This window comes from Phocoena phocoena, chromosome 14 (assembly GCF_963924675.1).
Source record: "Phocoena phocoena chromosome 14, mPhoPho1.1, whole genome shotgun sequence".
Lineage (NCBI taxonomy): Eukaryota > Metazoa > Chordata > Mammalia > Artiodactyla > Phocoenidae > Phocoena > Phocoena phocoena.
The window spans coordinates 53,604,232-53,623,908 of record NC_089232.1 but is presented as its reverse complement, the minus strand read 5'-3'; the positions used below and the strand labels follow the sequence as shown (position 1 = coordinate 53,623,908).

At 38.6% G+C, this 19,677-nt stretch overlaps 1 protein-coding gene across 1 annotated transcript in view; it reads left to right on the top strand.

Moving 5' to 3' along the window:
* Positions 1-19,677, top strand: part of CAMKMT (calmodulin-lysine N-methyltransferase) — a 410,424-nt gene that overhangs the window by 360,642 nt on the left and 30,105 nt on the right. The window contains exon 7 of the mRNA XM_065890827.1: positions 5,617-5,683. Within this exon, the coding sequence (XP_065746899.1) occupies positions 5,617-5,683 (67 nt within the window). The remainder of the gene's footprint in view (positions 1-5,616; positions 5,684-19,677) is intronic.

Here is a 19,677-nt window from a genome sequence, read left to right as displayed (position 1 = left end):
AGGAGGGGAAGAACTTTACAATGCAGATAAAGTAGGTCCTTTCAGGATGCAGACCAAAACTGTTAGTGTGTTTTATTTCATCTCTTAGGACTTTCTTGACAGGGTTTAGTTTTTATCATGCAGTTGTTCTATGTTTGTGTGCCTTTTTCTGTTGTAACTAGATCTAATTTTTTTTAATTAAGAGAAAAAAGCATGCATAAAGCTTTAAAAATTGGCAACGTGTTTTTCCTGCTTTTGATACTAATGTTATTCTTGATTTGCTACCAGAGCTTATAACTGGCATTCCTTGTAAGCTGTTTTACCAAGTGAGGTTAATATGAATGAAATATTTTTTTTTCTATTTGTGTGCCCACTTTCTGTAAAATAACAGATTCACTGAATCACATACTGTTGATGCATATAGATTGAAACAAATTCATTTAAAAATTACTGTTTACATCTTTCCTTTAAAATTTTAGGAGGCCTAAATTATATAGCAGTTGTAGGATATTATCCAAAAATTACTTTCTAAAAAGTAAAAGTGGATGTCAACAAAAAGGAGGGAGAAACATTGCCAGAAGCCAGAAAATCTCTAAGCAAAGCTGCTAATTATTCTTAATGGGCAAGATGAGCACATTAAGAAACAAATGAATACATCAGTGAAATGTAATTGAAAATCGACCTGGCAATCACACATCACATCTGAGTATTGGCCTGTATATTATTCTCATCATTTAAAAAATTATTTTTGTTGTTCTAGGCATCTGAATTGGGTGAATCCAACTGAGTCTTACTTCCTAGTCGCTTAAGCTTCTAAGATTCTGATTTTTACCTTTAAAAATAGCATTTTCTGATATTTCCTGTTTATCTTCTGTAATTTCTATTTTTTAAATATATGAGGCAATGAATGGAGGCGTTCTGAATCTTTATATCATAGAAGCATATCAACCAGTTGTAAGGTTATTTATTGTCTCCATAAAATGTATCAAACGGATTTGGCTATGTCTTCTAGAGCTCTCTACCTTGAACCTAGAATGCTAGATGTGGATTTGAGATTTATTAAATAGAGATATCTGAAAAGAGAGTAACACTTGAGGTATAAGGGAATGTTGTTAAATATTTTCTCAGACTCATGGGTATATGTCCCCGAGGTTTTCCTTGGCCTTTAAACTGCACTGCTGGGTCTAACCCAGAGCCCCCTAGCTGAGAGCCCTTCAGATGCTGTTTTATCTGTACCCACAGGGAAGAAAGGATAAATCAGAAATGGGATCGTTTGGTTCATCCAGTTCTCGAATGTATCCTAAAATAGTGTGAACTGTGTTCCCTCTTCTTCAGCACAGCCTTTTTAGTGTAATGAAGAAAGAAATCTCCAAGTGTCCCCAGATAATAATTACTCAATAAAGTCTGGAGCTGGTGTTGACAGTGACATAAGAATAGGGGAAAGAAATGGTATACTGAGTTATTATTGATGCTAAGCCTCTTCCAAATCATAATGAATAAAAGTACAACACCTAAGGTGAGCAGCCCTTTCTGGAACACTCACTAATTCACCTAACACAAGTACCCTGCCCTGACCCGTCCTTAGTAAACACCAAGCAGGTTATCTGCAGAATATGGCGATGCTTGGCGACCCAGGCTCATGATTCTGACCCAAGCATCTTATCCCCACCATATGCACCGTCTGGATCATGATCTTGAGCTTAGGATTCTCCAAAAATTGGTAAATCTCCTGTGAATTTTAAAGAAGATACCCCTGGCTTAACATTATTTTATTTAACAACATCTCTGACTTGAATAATTCATAAATGAAGCTTCATGTGACTGCGCAGCCTGTGGATGGCTGAGACCTTGGGAATGCCAGGCCGTCATCCTGGGTCCAGGCCCCTTCCTCCAATATCAGTGTCAGCTGTTCTTCTATTTACTAGATAGGTCCAAAATGGACTCTGTGTGCCTCATATGGGGTAGGAGTTCAACAAATAGCTTTGAAAATTAAATTTAAGTTAGCTAATAAATTAAGCTAATTAATTAATTAATTAAAAGGAATTAAACCACTATTAACTGCATGCCATTTCAAGTGCGAAAGATATAGCAGTGAACAAGACAGGCCAAGTTCCTGTTCTTGGAGGACACAGACTGTACCTACACAGAGCACATTTATACACGTGAAAAACACTGAAAATCTACAGGGCAGAAGTTCTTTGATTCCTTCCCGTCGTTTAAATTCTACAATAAAAGTGTTCACATGATAGTTTTGAGCAACAGGGAAAAGAAATAAAGCTTAACTGCCAAACCTCACTTTAGTTACCATCACCAGCCTCTCAGCCCTCCAAAGCTTTTGCCTGAATTACTGAAAAACATAATGAATTGACGTGATTTAGGCACCTACTATGTGTTAGGCACCTACTATGTGGTACCCCTAAGTCTATAAAATAGCTACATTATTCCTATTCTTGAGTTGAAGCTCAGAGAAGTTAATTTACCCAAATTCACACAGTCACTAAGTATCAGAACCAGTGCTAGAAGTCAGGTTCATGTGACTTCATAGCTTCCCTGCCACCCCCATTAAACCATCTCTTCACCAAAAACTAGAACGATTTGGTGAGTATCATCTTGCACTGGAGGAAAAGGCTTCTCATCCATAAATGTACAGTTGACATTGCTAACAGAGTTCAAAACGCCTCTCCATCATACTGTCAATTCATATGAGTAATAAGCACATTTAAGAATATTTCACAGCATTTAAATTAACAAATATTGCCACATCAGTGAGGTGCAATGAAACTAAAGGTAGCGTAAACCCAGAAAGTAATGCTTTGTGAATCACAATGTTATTATTTTAAAAGTACTTTCTTGCTTAAAGAAAAATGCCAACTCTCAAAAATGTATTGAATATATGCAGCTACTGATAAATATAATAATCACTGATTGCAGGAGGAGGCTAATATTTTAAACAAGATTTATATATAATTAGCTTGATTATATTTATGTATATAACATATATAATTTGTTCAAATAACTATTATTATACAAACATATATATATATATATATTTTTTTTTTTTTTAAGGATAAAAATCAACTGAAACAAAATTAAGATGGATCCCCGCTCTTGAACCATGCTTTGTTTGAAGAGAAAATCTAGTTATAGAATCCTGATTTCTTTTAGCCACAAGCATATATCCTAGAGCTCAGAAGTCCAGGTGCCCAGACTAGGAGACTGAAGGTGATTGCTCTGTATCTATTTAATCAGAAATCACATTAAGGCTTTCTTTGCACCCAGCATCTCCCACTGGAGTCTTCCAGAAGGTGGGTGCCTTCAGAGAATAGGATTTGGTGCATGCTGTTGAACACTATCCTGGACAGACTGGCTCGATTTGATTGAATTCCCTTTATTACCCCGAAGTGACACAGAAGAAGGAGAAAATCTATTATTGGACACAGCGCCAGCCAGAGGAACCACCTCAGAATCTGACCTAAAGTAAAGGGCGGGGAGCCGAATATCAAAATGTATCTCTTAAGGCAATATTTTAATATACTGTGGCCATTTTTTCTCTAGGTACTTGTTTTCATATAAAAAATACCTCCTAAACCACAAACTATATTTCCTTCCCAGTTCTAAAAATAAAGCAGCCTAAGTACTGCTGTGAATTTTTTCATTAAAATAAAATTGCTTCTAGAATATAAATACATATTCTTGCTTCAGCCTGATCACCTGGACTCACAGTTTTATAAATTGTATAAAAGTATATAGTGTTAAGATGTTTACTAAAAATTATTAATAGGTTTTCTGAGTTATATAATTTAACTTCCCTGTGACTATTTTATAAAACGTATTACCTCCACTAACAAAATAATATGTTTGGCTTGACAGATTAGTCATGTACTCATACGACGCTACAGGTGTACCTAGCACATTATGGCATGTGGTTTGGATGTCATGGAAACGCCGAGAAGGGTGTGGCCATAGTGTGGGGGAACTTAATCAAAACCAGTTGTCAGCTGACTCTTTACTAATTTTGTTCTCAGAATAAAGACGTCAGCTGTCCTTTTTCTACAAGACATTTCATTTAGAAGACTTTCCTGAAATACTTTCTTCCTGAAATAGACAAAACTGTAGGCTGATGTGTCATTTTAGTTAATCAAAACAAGTAGGCAAATTAGTCTCTTTTATTTTTTTAATGAATGTAATTTAACGGTATTTAATTTGCATACAGGAAAGTTCACCCAGAAAAAAAAAAAAGTCTGCATTATAGCACTTTTGTAAACCTCAACAAAGCCCTTCATTAGGAGACCTAATTGATTTTTCCTACCCACTCCTGGGGGAAGAAAGCTATCACAGTACCTGCTTATTCACTCAGAGAAGAAATGGGTGTGCCGGGTGTTTCAAGCAGAGATTTCGGTTAAAATGTCCTGTGGCTCTGTTCTTACAGGGAGATCTTGGCCAGTGCTTGCTTTGAGCATTCAGGAAATCTGTTTTTCTGAGCAATAGGGGGACATCGCTTGTCTGCTTGGTGTCCTCCCCATGGGCCCAATTTAGTTCAGCTTGCAACCTTCACTGGAAATATTTTATTTCTTGTTTATTTAAACCTTGCTTTATTCCAAAAGAGGGATTTTAAGGCTTCTTACAGTGACACACAGAATATACCATATAAAATAAAGGAGAAAGCGAGGGCAGTTGGACAGTAGAAAGCCAAGAAAACATCATGAAGGCAGGAATAGGACCGGTAGAGGAAAGATGCGCCATAGAGCACTTGTAGTTGTTCAGCTGAGATCATCCATTTGGCTCTGAGTTGCACAAGGACCAGAGCAAAAAGAGAAACAGGAGCAGTTCTAAGATTTATAGTGTCCAGAAGCTGAAGCAAAACTAGTTGATCTGAAGTTCAGTTTTTCCCAGTGTTGAAACCTGACATGATTTCTCCCACGGGTCCTCATGAAGATGGCACTCTGTTCTCTAATGGACCAGCTCCTCAAAACATGGCTTCAATAAATATGGCTCTTTTTGTACAAGTCCTTACATGTCAGCCGATGGCCAAAGGCCAAACTCTAAGTCTGTAAAGACAATTCTTCAAGGGGCCTTTCACTTCAGAAGAATTTTCTTCTTCAGTAATTAGTTTTCCCTCAGAGATTCTCCAGCCTTTCTCCATCTTTCCCTTCTCACTTCCCCCCAAGTCTTTCCCTGCAGCTCATCCTCACTCTCCCCACTGGCATTTCGGAGACTGAAAATACTTCAACTTGGAGAGTCTCAGAAGACTGCCATTGCCCTCCCCGCTGACGGAAAGAGGCTAACCTTGGGACTTCTAGCTCTTTTAAGCAAGTGGGGCCTGGCACCTATGGCGCAGTCATCTTCCCTGACCAGTGCTCATCACCCTGGGCCTTGACAATGTGCTCTCTGAAATGTATATTTCACGGGTGATAAAACTACAGTCCAGGGAATTAAAAGAGCTTGCCTGTGACAAGTAATTCAACATTTGGTGGCAGAGCCTGGGCTACACCCTTCTCCTCCTGCCTCACACGCTACAGCTCTTCTCACCATGCTGATCCCGCGTACGATAAGAATATCGTTAGTGTTTGTGGGCCTCTTTCTGGCAGGGAGTCAGTTGACAATCACTGCAGAAGCTTTCTTAACTGTGGCCTATAGATGTGAGAGACATCATCACAAGGAATCAGACGGCTGGTGTGTTTAAGACTGGGAACATATCAAGCTGGTAAGATACCTTTTTGCATTAAAACACTGGTTGAAACTGCTTTTCTCAGTACTATGGATGATTATTAAAACTAACAATAGCTAATATTTATTAAACACTGTGGGTCAGGCACTGTTTTAAGCACTTTAAAAGTATCTTATTTAATGCTTACAAGAACCTGTAATGAAGCAGGCAGGTGTTTTCATTACCTACAATTAATAGATGAGAAAAACTGAAGATAACTATGTTAAACACTGGGTTGGGAATGACTTAAGGATTGAGAGGGTACAGTATGAGGTTGGGAGAAGCCCAGCCTGGGACCTTCTTGTGAATGGCTCTATTTCACTGGTTCTCAACCTGGTGGAGGGGGGCAATTTTGCCCCAGGGGACTTTTCTATTGTTATAACTGGGGCAAGGTGGTTGCTACTGGCATCTAGTGGATAGAGGCCAGGGATGCCGCTAGGCCTGTGCAAGACATCCCCACAACCCTCCCCCCAGCAAAGAACTCTCTGGCTCAAAATGTCAATGGAACCAAGATTGAGAAACCCTGTTCTGTTTCACGGTTTTAAAATAGTCTAGGTATTCATTCCCTTTTAGATTCTGTTCCTTCTTATCCAAAGTAGGAGAATTGCTTACCCTCAACCAAAACAATGGTGTTTCCTGTGATGCTACATTTTAATTTTGCCCCGTTGGTATGGACCTAGAGGAATAAGTAATCATTTAGTAGTTTTCACAAGAAATATCTGTATCTGTGTATTTTTCCTTTATGTGTTTAACTACAGACATTATTGGAAGAACAATCTAAGTTTTAATTAATTCTTTAATTACTGTTAATCTGTCATCCTTTGACATTTTGAGTTTTCTCTATGTTTGAGGATGCTTTCCCACCCCAAACTGCTCATCTTGCAGGGGAACAAAGGTGGATGAATAGCAACAATGCTTAAAAACTAAAGGGGAAAACATACTGGGATGAGGATATGGAGTAGTGATAACTTCTTTTATCTTATATTAACTGGTGAATATAATGTGTCCATGTACGAATTTTTGAATCCTGCATTAGAATGTTCACAGTAGGCTGATGGCACAGGGGGCAGTATGCTCTGTGTTTCTCAAATAAACGAATAAACCAGTTCTGTTTCGCAGAAAACCTCCAGTAGGTCCAGAGAAAGAGCAATCTCCTACCTGGGTATTCTTCATTCTTAGGACAGCTTTTATTCCACAGTGCAGACTGCCATACCCTTCTGTGGAAGACTTCATTTTTGGATGTGATTTTCAACCTGGTCTTTTAGTTATCAATCAAAAACACATTTTCTATGTTGTCCTCATTTACATTTATTTAATGCTTAAGGTCATTTGTGACCATTTGAGTGTATTTCAGCATATGGAATCGGGGAATAATAGATTTCAGCATCACGCTGTGAAGAGAGATTGTGTTTTTACAAGACATAATGTTGTTTACTGGGTGTTAATAATCACTAATTAATAAACATCTAGAATTCTAAAATGTTGCGCTTTGAGGAATAAAAATGTCAGGTGTTTAACTTATGGAGTGCAGTAGTATTTTCTATCATCCCTTCATAAAATAATGAAGTTACATAAAGAAGCAAAATGTCATTGTTCAACACAGGGTAGATCCAAAATGCCTTTGTTTCTATTTATTGTTCTCGAAAATGCTATTTCTAATATATTGTTCTGAGATGTACCTGGACATATAGTCTGTATGTCAGTAGTCGTACAGAAACTTCCAAGATGAGGGGTTTTTTTTTCCGTCTTTATTTCATATTAATTGTGGTCAGTTTCTTTTTTAACCACTGTAAGCATTTCGTCCAAAGTCTACGGAAGCACGTTGCCAGGAAACAGGTGGATGAGTCAGTCCTTGAAATGCCTTGATCTCATATTAAGGAGCTACTTGACCACTTAACCTTCAAGAAGCTAAGAGGAAACTGCCAACCAATGATGTAATAATCAGCGTTCCCCTTCTATCCACTGCTTTCCCACCCATAACCAGTACAGTATGATGAAAGCATTAGCTCCATGTGAGAAGAAATAAAAGGAAACCGTTCACAAAAGAGCTGAGATTTAGTTCAATATTCTTTTTTAGTGCCTCAATGCATATGCAGAATTTCTCCTCCAAATTGGAGGTGTGGAATAACAGTAGCGACAGATAACTAAGAGGTATTTACCATAGCTACAAAGCCCACACGTGAGCCAAATATTTCTGCTATTAAAAAGCACTTCAAAGCTTGACATGAAGTTTGTAACAGCTGAATGTCTTCTGTGACTTCATTTGCAAAGATGTAAAGGCAGAAAGGAAAATCGTGGTATGAGAACTGTGAACCTCGGAAATGGTGTGTTTTTTAAAAAAAAAAAAAATAGAGAGAAGACCCCCAGAAATTTGACTGGCACCCCAAGCTCCTGTTCCCCCTGCTCTGCCAATGTTCTCAGGAAGCGGCATTCATCCTGCTACCAGCCTCTTCCTTCAGGGCAGACCCAGTTGGTGAGTGGCCTGAAACTTATTTTGAGGGCTCTCTTTAGGAGAATGAGTTCGATTATACCTTTTACTTTGACAGATTTTACAGAAGCTTACAACCATGTGAACCCATCACTGGGGCTGCTTGTGGGCCCGGGAAGGGGCCTGTGAGAGGGAGGGGGCCCCAATGATTAGGCTTCATTAGCTTGACAGTAAATCCATTCCTGCTCTCATAACCACAAGCCGCCTTGCCTGGAATAATGCTCTTCCCTTCCAAACCCGCTTATTCCCTCTGTTCCATTTTAATCTAAGTGTGATTGTTGCTAAATATGAAAGATGTGTTTGCAAAAGCCTGGAAGCTTTAGCCCTGGCTAAGAAAGATCTAGGATGCACATATATGAAGGATATAGCCGTTACCTCTCACAGATCTAAATACAGTCATTTGATGGTTCATTCGTTGGTCCATCCATGCAGCCACCTATCAACTTAGCTAATATACCCAAGGTATTCTGCCTTCGAGAACATAAATACAAAGTTATAGCAAATAACTCTTGAACAAAGAAAATCATACTACTAAATATAGCTAGAGTTTGGTGAAAGAACAAGGATATTTACAGCTTCTCAATTGTTAGGTTTATCTGAAGCTGTCTTCAAAACTGTGACTGTCTAATAACCATTCAGAGCTTTTGATGTCTGCATATTTCTAGGTATTCCAGAATTAGTGAATGGCGTCATTCTCTAGTTAATAGTAGTTAACAGTTACAATATTTTTAAAAAATCGATTAAATATACCCTGCTATGATATTGAAAGTAAGTTTCTACTTAAGAAAAGAGTATCTTTGTGTGAAAACTCTAGTGAATTTAGACCTGTGACTTTTTTATTATTCTTTGATAAACCGTTAATTTTAATAAACTGTGGAACTCATAGTAACTTTTAAGACTCTTTTATAACCCAAATTTTACCTTTATGTGGGCCCCCAGGATTGGCTATTGGCTCCATTGCCCTACTGCTTTTTAAGATTTATGTCTTCTTGGAGGCTCATTTTCCTTTAAACATTAAATTGGGGATGTGAAAAATGATTTAAGGGCTTCCCTGGTGGCGCAGTGGTTGAGAGTCCGCCTGCCGGTGCAGGGTACTCGGGTTTGTGCCCCGGTCTGGGAAGATCCCACATGCCGCTGAGCGGCTGGGCCCGTGAGCCATGGCCGCTGAGCCTGCGCGTCCGGAGCCTGTGCTCCGCAACGGGAGAGGCCACAACAGTGAGAGGCCCGCGTACCGCAAAAAAAAAAAAAAAGAAGATTTAAGAATGTAAATCCCAACCAAGGGGGATAAAATTCCTGACTTATTCAGGCCTTCTGCAGTCTGCCCTCACTTTCCTCACTCTCTTCATTCAGTGTAGCTTCTACTGTTCCCCCACATACACCCTCTCCTTGGGTCACCCAAGCCTCTTCACTCTTCTGCAACACATTTGGTCCTCCCCATCTCTGGTCTTTGCCAGTCTTGTTTCCCTCTTCCTTATCCATCTAAATCCTTTCTTCTAAGGCGGCTTAATTACCATTTCCTCCTGCCTTCTCAGGAGGCAGCTTGCCCTAATGTTTTCCTTCTTTTAACTTCTGTTGGCCCTAGAGTAGTCCCCCAGAAAGCATGGCATATTCTCTCATTATTCAAAGTGTGTTGCCTATTTTCATGTTCATTGGTTCATTCATTTCTTGGTAAATATTTCAATCACCTTCTGTCTGCCAAGTACTGTTTTGGGTTGTTAGAGATGTAGTGATGAACAAGACTGAGAAAGTCCATGCCTTCTTAGAGTTCACATTCTAGCAAGGGAGACATAATAGCAAGGACATAAAGGCAAGGACTCTACTTAGTATGTTTTTATATTCCCTGAAGCAATTAGTACACTTTATCCCTGTTATAGGAAAGGTTTTAAGATTTGTATTTGGAGCATATTTTGAAAGACATGATAAATGAAAGATAGGATAAGATATGAATCCACAGGGCTTATGGAACCAAACAGTTTTTAATAGAAGAAAGTCAAACTCTAGAGATTCAGACATCAGTTTATATATCAGATAGCTGACTTTCATTTCAGGACAGGCTTCTTCTCAGGCATGCATATACAGTGTCTGTAGACACTGACATTGTGAGTAGGCATTTATCTGTCCTTTGTCAGGTTGAAGAGGAAGGTTAGAAGAAGGTAACTGAGATAAGAAAGCTGAGGGCCCTCTAGAAATTTTCTGATAAAATATACCTGTTAGTGAGTTTTGCTAGAGTCATGGTAACAGAATCTCAAGAACTGCTGAGAATTCTAGAGATGCCACAGTCCTGTTTCCTTCTGTTGCTGTCTTGGGTATGGGAAAATGAAATACCTAGGTGTACTTTCTATTACTAACATTTTTTATTTGCTTGATACATTTATAGAAGGGCTCATATCCCTACTATTTAGTGTTTCTTCACTGAAGAAACCAGCTCCCACAGGGTGAATGTTACCTAGTTTTAGATATTGTGCTAGAGTTCTCCTTTTTGTGTTCATATGAGCCAGATTTTAAAATTTGGGGGGCATGGTATTTTTAGGGGCCCTCTTAAACTGCAGCAAATTAAAAATTAAGGCCTTTTCTTATAGAACAATTTGTGTTCACTCTTTGGACATGTTGATCCTGACTTTTCATCAAGGTCAAAATCTCACTACCAAAAATTGGCCAAGTTCTATATTGATAGCCAGGTGTGCATGTCAGACTACTGCATCCTCTGTGAAAATGCCTTCCAGTTTTAACAGAAAAATCCCTCCTTCATAGAAATTTATATCACAGAACGTACATATCAAATAAAAATGTCTTAATTTTCAAAGGAGTTCCTCACTTTAAAATGGACAAGGGGGAAATCTTTAAAACTTTTTTTGGAGAATGGCCATATGAGAATCCATTGCTAAAAGATAATTTATTTTTTACTTTAATAATGGACATGATTTATTTTCAGTATTTGGCTATTATAAACAGTGCTGCAGTGAAATGTATCTACGTAAACTGTACATTTGCAAGTAAGTGTATCTACAGAGCAGATTTTCAGAAGTAGACTTTGTCTATTCATGTGGCCTTATCAAACTGCAAATTACTAAAGTTTGTAATATATTATCATATCTGTTAAGACTAGTCTCTTGCCATTATTCTTTCTTCCTAGAATATTCTAAAATCATGTTGGTATTTGTATTATGGTGACATTTTCATTGTGACTAAAAAAATATATGTGAATTAATTTACTAAGACTTGACAGCTTACGTCTCCGAGTCTTCTATTCAAGAACAGGAAGTTTTCCTTTTAAGCTTTTTTAGGTGTTTCACTAGCATTTAAAATGTTTCTTCATTTCTCTTGTTAAGTTTATTTTTAGAAACTACCTTTTCTGTTTCTTTTATAAATGAGATCTTTCATTATATTTTATAACTGGCTATTATTTGTATGTATGTATATAAAGAAAGCTATAGGGTTTTGTATAGCAAATGTTTAGTCACCTCAATGAGTTATTATTTCTAATACCTTGTCAAATTATCCTCTTGAGTTTTCCAAATAAACAATCACATCATCTGCAAATGATGGGAATTTTGTCTTCTTTCTGATTCTTGTATCTTTTTTCTTTTCTTGTATAATTTTATTGGATAAAAAAAATCCCAGAATGATATTAAATAGGTATCTTTGAGTCTGGCTTTGTTGGGAATCCTCTGGTGTTTCACCATTAAGTATGCATTAGCTTTTGAGTTGAAATAGAAATGATATTTTCTATCTTGTTAAGGACTTTTTTTAATTGATTCCTGTTTTTAAAAGATTTTACCATAAATAAATGTGGAGCTTTAGCAGATGTCTTTTCATCATGTATGGAGATGATCAAATTGTTTTTCTTGTTTCAGCTACAAGCTCTACAAATTATTCTAATACTAAAGTTTGAGAACTTCTGCTCTAGGTGGTCATTTCTGTGATTCTGAACTGACTTTAAAGCTGATCCCATCCTCTGGCTTTATGCTTTTGTTTGTAACTTAGCCGAAATAAACTTACTTCAGAGTCCAAAAGGAAGACACTGATTAATTTTTTTACTAATTATATTTTCCATTTCACATATCTCTGATTCTATGATTATGACTAGTCCAACTTGTGTTATTCATTTCAATGTAATAAAATGTAATTTAGCATCTGATACATGTAAGGCACTGTGATGGGCCCTTTAGGGGTTACAAAGATGAGTAAGTTGAGGTTTCTGCCTTAGGAAGCTCAAGATATGCAGGCAGATGAGAGATAGACACTTGACCCACCAGCAAGATATAAGAAGAGTCTGCTCTCATTGGGTGATTCATGAAGTGTAGAAAGAGACAAGCAACCAATTCAAGGTGGGGGGATCTGAGAAAGCTTTATGAAGGAGGTGGCTGTTGGGCTTTGGTTTAGCAAATGAAAGGCAAGGGAAGAAAAGCAGCTGAAGAGGGCATTCTAGGTATGAAAAGCAGGGAGGACACAATCAAAGGCATAGAAGTAGGAAAGATGTGTCTAGGCAAATTTAGTTATCTAGTGTGATGAATGGGGAGAGGCTAGAGGCCACAGACCATTTAGGAAGTCATTGCATTGGGGCAGAGGGGGAGGTGAGTGGGACAGATCGTGTAAAGGGACTTCTAAGGTGTCGGGCAAGGTTGTTTCTTGATCTGACTGGTGGTAACAAGGGTATTTGCCAAATAATACTTAGTTAAGTCATATATTTATTTCACCTGGTTTTCTCCTTCAGTGTCTTATTTTACAATAAAAAGGGTTTTGTTTGTCTGTTTGTTTTAAAGCCTTCTCAGTGATTCCAGAGAAAGGGAAAGAGGTAGTCCAGGCCTGAATAAGAATGGAAAATGGTGAACAAAGAGGGGACCCATTCTGGAGAAGTGACCGTGTGTGGGAACTAAAGAATACAGAAGAGTAGTAAGAGACAGCAGTTTGGGGCATGCTGCATTTGAGGTGGTGTAGAACATAAACCTGTATTTGCTTTGTGACAATAGCTAGCAAGCGGTGAAGAATAAAGGTTCAAATCTCAGGAAAGTGTTGTGCTAGAAGATGTGGAGATCAAAATCAAGAGATAAGAGCAGAACTATGGAAACTAGAGTCAGAAGAGAAGATGGCCAAGGACAGCATTTTGGGAAATGACTATGTTTCAGGAGCAGCGTAATAGGGGCCTGGAAGGGATACTGAGAAAGGACTGGAGACAGGAAGGCTGGTTCAGGGTGGCGTGGTATAATACTGCTTCTTAGTGGAAGCAGGTCCAGGATTGGGTGATCAGCAGTGTCAGCTGCTGCACGTTGCTGGAGGTCAGACAAATTGCAGAGCAGTTCTAGTGACTGTTGTGAGAAAGGTCATATTGCCAGGACAGGTGAAGCAATGAGAGTAGGCTATTCCTGCAAGATGTTGATGGCAAAGGGAAAGAGAGAAATAGAATGTGGACTAGAGGGAAGCAGAGTTGCAGGAGGAGTTGGGTATATTGGCAGGCATGCCAATACAGCTGAGGAAGAAGAAATAAGTATGATGGGGGCCAGTATTTGATGGAGCAAGGACCTAGAGCAGTGCTTCTCAAAAGTAGGGCCTCCAGACCAGTAGCATCAGCATCACTCGGAAATTTGTTAGAAATGCAGATTCACAGGCATCTCAGTTTGTCTCACTCCAGACATACTGAATCAGAAACTCTGGGAGTAAAACCCAGCAATCTGGGCTTCCCTGGTGGCACAGTGGTTGAGAGTCCACCTGCCGATGCAGGGGACATGGGTTCGTGTCCCGGTCCGGGAAGATCCCACATGCCGCGGAGCAGCTGGGCCCGTGAGCCGTGGCCGCTGAGCCTGCGCGTCCAGAGCCTGTGCTCCGCAACGGGAGAGGCCACAACAGTGAGAGGCCCACGTACCGCAAAAAAAAAAAAAACAAAGAAACCGAGCAATCTGTGTTTTAACAAACTTTCCGAGGATTCTGATGCATGCTCAAGTTTGAAAGTCAAGAGGAAGGAATGGTTTTATCCTGCCCATAGGTTGGGAGGTGGTTCTCTTTGACAGGACGAGTGACCCTACTTAGAAGAGAAAAGATGAAGAAGAAGAAAAAGATGATATCAGATAATCCCAGGCTCTCAGCAAGGTCATCTGCTGAGAAATTTTTTTCAGTGTGAATTTTAAATCACAAGGTAGGAGTCCTATCAGAAATTGACTTGGCTTTGCATTTCAGGTTGAAACTCCAGCCTCAAAGCCAGAATGAAAAGACGTAAGTTAGTGCAAGAGTAAGGGAAGGGAAACTAATATTTATTGAGCAACTATAATACACTTTTATATACCCTGTCTTATTCAGTTCATTATCGTTGTGCAATGCAACCATTACTGTCTCTTTTTTATACTTGAGGGCATCTCTCAGCTTCACTGGCTTGTAAGTGGAATAGCTGAGATTTGAACTCAGAGCTTTCTAGCTGCAAAGCCCATTATTCTTTCTACTGTACTATACCTGTTAAACTTACCATGTTTGACATGCCTATCGCTATTAAGATATTTAAAGCATGAGGAGTCCTACAATGACTATTGGTTTTATATTTCTATCTGTAGAATGATACTTTGCTTTGTAATGCATTTCAAACAGAAATAAGGTTTTGACATTATGATGAAATAAAATGGAGACACATACATTTTACTTTAGTGTCAATATAATTACAAGTAAGACATTGACATGATTTGGGTGTTTGGTCAAACCATCCTTTACATGTCTTTATATATGAATTGTTATGCCTTAGATTGTAAAGCTCATATGGGGCAAGGGACATAGTTATATGTATGTATATACCCTGCTGTCTTTCAGAAAGCATTTTCTTCTTAATTTTTAGTTATGGTGAAATTGGTATCCAATTAACTGTATGTATAATTTTATAAGTTTTGAAATTTGTGTACACCCTAGAAACCATCACCATAATTGAAATGCTAAACATGTCTATCACCGCCTGCCCCAAAGTGTCCGCTTGACCCTGGGTAGCCCCTCCTTTCTGACCCTTGAAGTTTCCTCCCTTTCTAGGAAACCACTGATTTGCTTTCCCTTACTCTATATTAATTTATATTTTCTAGAGTTTTAAATAATGAAATCATTCAGTATATGCTTTTTTTTTAGTGTTCCTTCAGTCAGTAAAATTATTTTAACATCACCTATGTTATTGCATGTATCAGTAGTTCTTTCCTTTTTTTTCCTGAGCAGTCTCCCATTGTATGGCTAAACCTCAATTTTTTTATCCCTTTGCCCATTGATGAACTTTGGGTTGTTGCCAGTTTGGGGCTGTTACAAGTAAAGCTGTTATGAACATTTGCGTAGACGGATATGTGCTTTGCATGGGCATATACTTTAACTTCTCTAGGGTAGATACCTAGGAGTGGAACAGCTAGATCATATAGAGGCATATATTTAACTTTTAAAGGAAGCTGGCAAACGGCTTTCGAAAGTGGTTGTATTTTATATTCCCCTCAACAGTATCGGAGAGCTCCATTTCTCCACATTCTCCTCAACTCTCAATGTGGTCAATCTTTTAAATTATAGCCTTTCTAACAGGTGTATAGAGGTATCTCATTGGGGTTTTATTTTGAATTTCCCTAATGACTAATGATGTTGGATACCTTTTCACATGCTTATTTGCCACTTTTGTATCTTCTTTGGTGATGAATCTATTCAAACGACTTACCCATTTTTTAAAAAATTGGGTCTCTTATTTTCTTATTATTAACATACTCAGAGTTCTTTATATGTTCTGGATATAAGCTCTCTATCAGATATATGATTTGCAAAGATATATGATATTTTCTCCCAGCCTGTGGCTTGTCTTTGCATTCTCCTCCTAGCATTGTTCAAAGTGCAGAAATTTTTAATTTTAATGAAGTCCAGTTTACCAATGTGTCCTTTTATGGATCACGCATCTTGTGTCATATCTAAGAAACCTTTTTGGCCTGTGTGCATGCGTGTTGCGTGATGCTGGGGCACAGTCTCTTAGCTCCAGAATTGCTCGGAGAGGGTTTAAGAAGGTGATGGGGACTTTGAATTCAGAACCTCCGTGTGGCTGTCAGGGTCTTGGTGCTCTGGATGGGTGTCAAACCTGAGCCTCTGAGGTGGGAGAGCCAAGTTCAGGACATTGGGCCACCAGAGACCTCCTGGAACCACATAATATCAATCGGCGAAAGCTCTCCCAGAGATCTCTGTCTCAACTCTAAGACCCAGCTCCACTCAACGACCAGCAAGCTTCAGTGCTGGACACCCCATGCCAAACAACTAGCAAGACAGGAACACAACCCCACCCATTAGCAGAGAGGCTTTCTAAAATCATAAGTTCACAGACACCCCAAAACACACCACCAGATGCGGTCCTGCCCACCAGAAAGACAAGATCCAGCACCACCCACCAGAACACAGGCACCAGTCCCCTCCACCAGGAAGCCTACACAAGCCACTGAACCAACCTTACCCACTGGGGGCAGACACCAAAAACAACGGGAACTACGAACCTGCAGGCTGTGAAAAGGAGACCCCAAACACAGTAAGTTAAGCAAAATGGGAAGACAGAGAAATACACAGCAGATGAAGGAGCAAGGTAAAAACCCACCGGACCTAACAAATGAAGAGGAAATAGGCAGTCTACCTGAAAAAGAATTCAGAGTAATGATAGTAAAGATGTCCAAAAGCTTGGAAATAGAATGGAGAAAATACAAGAAATGTTTAACAAGGACCTGGAAGAACTAAAGAGCAAACCAACAATGGTGAACAACACAATAAATGAAATTAAAAATTCTCTAGAAGGAATCAATAGCGGAATAACTGAGGCAGAAGAAAGAATAAGTGAACTGGAAGATAAAATAGTGGAAGTAACTACCGCAGAGCAGAAAAAAGAAAAAAGAATGAAAAGAATTGAGGAAATTCTCAGAGACCTCTGGGACAACATTAAACACACCAACATTCGAATTATAGGGGTCCCGGAAGAAGAAGAGAAAAAGAAAGGGACTGAGAAAATATTTGAAGAGATTATAGTTGAAAACTTCCCTAATGCGGGAAAGGAAATAGTCAATCAATTCCAGGAAGTGCAGAGAGTCCCATTCAGGATGAATCCAAGGAGAAGCACACGAAGACATATATTAATCAAACTATCAAAAATTAAATACAAAGAAAAAATATTAAAAGCAGCAAGGGAAAAGCAACCAATAACATACAACGGAATCCCCATAAGGTTAACAGCTGATCTTTCAGCAGAAACTCTGCAAGCCAGAAGGGAGTGTCAGGGCATATTTAAAGTGATGAAAGAGGGGCTTCCCTGGTGGCACAGTGGTTAAGAATCCACCTGCCAATGCAGGGGACACAGGTTAAAGCCGTGGTCCGGGAAGATCCCACATGCTCGGAGCAACTAAGCCCATGCACCACAACTACTGAGTCTGCACTCTAGAGCCCGCGAGCCACAACTACAGAGCCCACATGTCACAACTACTGAAGCCCACACAACTAGAACGTGTGCTCCACAACAAGAGGAGCCACCGCAATGAGAAGGCCACACACTGCAAAGAAGAGTAGCCCCCGATCTCTGCAACTAGATAAAGCCCACGCACAGCAACAAAGACCCAACACAGCCAAAAATAAATAAGTAAAATAAATTAATAAAAAATAAATAAGTAAAGTGATGAAAGGGAAAAACCTACAACCCAGATTACTCTACCCAGCAAGGATCCCATTCAGATTCAATGGAGATATTAAAACCTTTACAGTCAAGCAAAAGCTAAGAGAATTCAGCACCACCAAACCAGCTTTACAGCAAATGCTAAAGGGACTTCTCTAGGCAGGAAACACAAGAGAAGGAAAAGACCTACAATAATAAACCCAAAACAATTAAGAAAATGGTAATAGGACCATATCAATAATTACCTTAAATGTAAATGGATTAAATGCTCCAACCAAAAGACATAGACTGGCTGAATGGATACAAAAATAAGACCCATATATATGCTGTCTACAAGAGACCCACTCACTTCAGACCTAGGGACACATACAGACAGAAAGTAAGGGGATGGAAAAAGATATCTCATGCAACTGGAAATCAAAAGAAAGCTGGAGTAGCAATTCTCATATCAGACAAAATAGCATTTAAAATAAGAGGAAAGAGGCAAAGAAGGACACTACATAATGATCAAGGGATCAATCCAAGAAGAAAATATAATAATTGTAAGTATTTACGCACCCAAAAGAGGAGCACCGCAATACATAAGGGAAATGTAAACAGTCATAAAATGGGAAATCGACAGTAACACAATAATAGTAGAGGACTTTAACACCCCACTTTCACCAATGGACAGATCATCCAAAATGAAAATAAATAAGGAAACACAAGCTTTAAATGATACACTAAACAAGATGGACTTAATTGATATTTATAGGACAATCCAAAAACAACAGAATACACTTTCTTCTCAAGTGCTCATGAAACATTCTTCAGGATAGATCATATCTTGGGTCACAAATCAAGCCTTGGTAAATTTAAGAAAATTGAAATCGTATCAAGTATCTTTTCTGATTACAATGCTGTGAGACTAGATATCAATTACAGGAAAAAACTGTAAAAAATACAGACACATGGAGGCTAAACAATACACTATTAAATAACCAAGAGATTGATGAAGACGTCAAAGAGGATATTAAAAAAATACCTGAGACAAATGACAATGAAAACACGATGACCCAAAACATATGGGATGCAGCAAAAGCAGTTCTAAGAGAGAAGTTTATGGCAATACGATCCTACCTCAAGAAACAAGAAAAATCTCAAGTAAACAACCTAACCTTACAATTAAAGCAATTAGAGAAAGAAGAGCAAAAAACTCCAAAGTTAGCGGAAGGAAAGAAAGCATAAAAATCAGATCAGAAATAAATGAAGGAAACCATAGCAAAGATCAATAAAACTAAAAGCTGGTTCTTTGAGAAGATAAACAAAATTGATAAACCATTAGCCAGACTCATCAAGAAATGGAGAACACTCAAATCAATAGAATTAAAAATGAAAAAGGAGAAGTAACAACTGGAACTGTAGAAATACAAAGGATCATGAGAGGTTACTACAAGAAACTATATGCCAAAAAAAAAAAAAAAAAACTATATGCCAATAAAATGGACAACCTGGAAAAAATGGACAAATTCTTAGAAAAGCACAACCTTCCGAGACTGAACCAGGAAGAAATAGAAAATATAAACAGACCAATCACATGCATTGAAATTGAAACTGTGATTAAAAATCTTCCAACAAAAAAAAGCCCAGGACCAGATGGCTTCAGAGGCAAATTCTGTCAAACATTTAGAGAAGAGCTAATACCTATCCTTCTCAAACTCTTCCAAAATATAGCAGAGGGAGGAACATGCCCAAATCCATTCTACAAGGCCACCATCACCCTGATACCAAAACCAGACAAGGATGTCACAAAGAAAGAAAACTACAGGCCAATATCACTGATGAACATAGATGCAAAAGTCCTCAACAAAACACTAGCAAACCGAATCCAACATAACA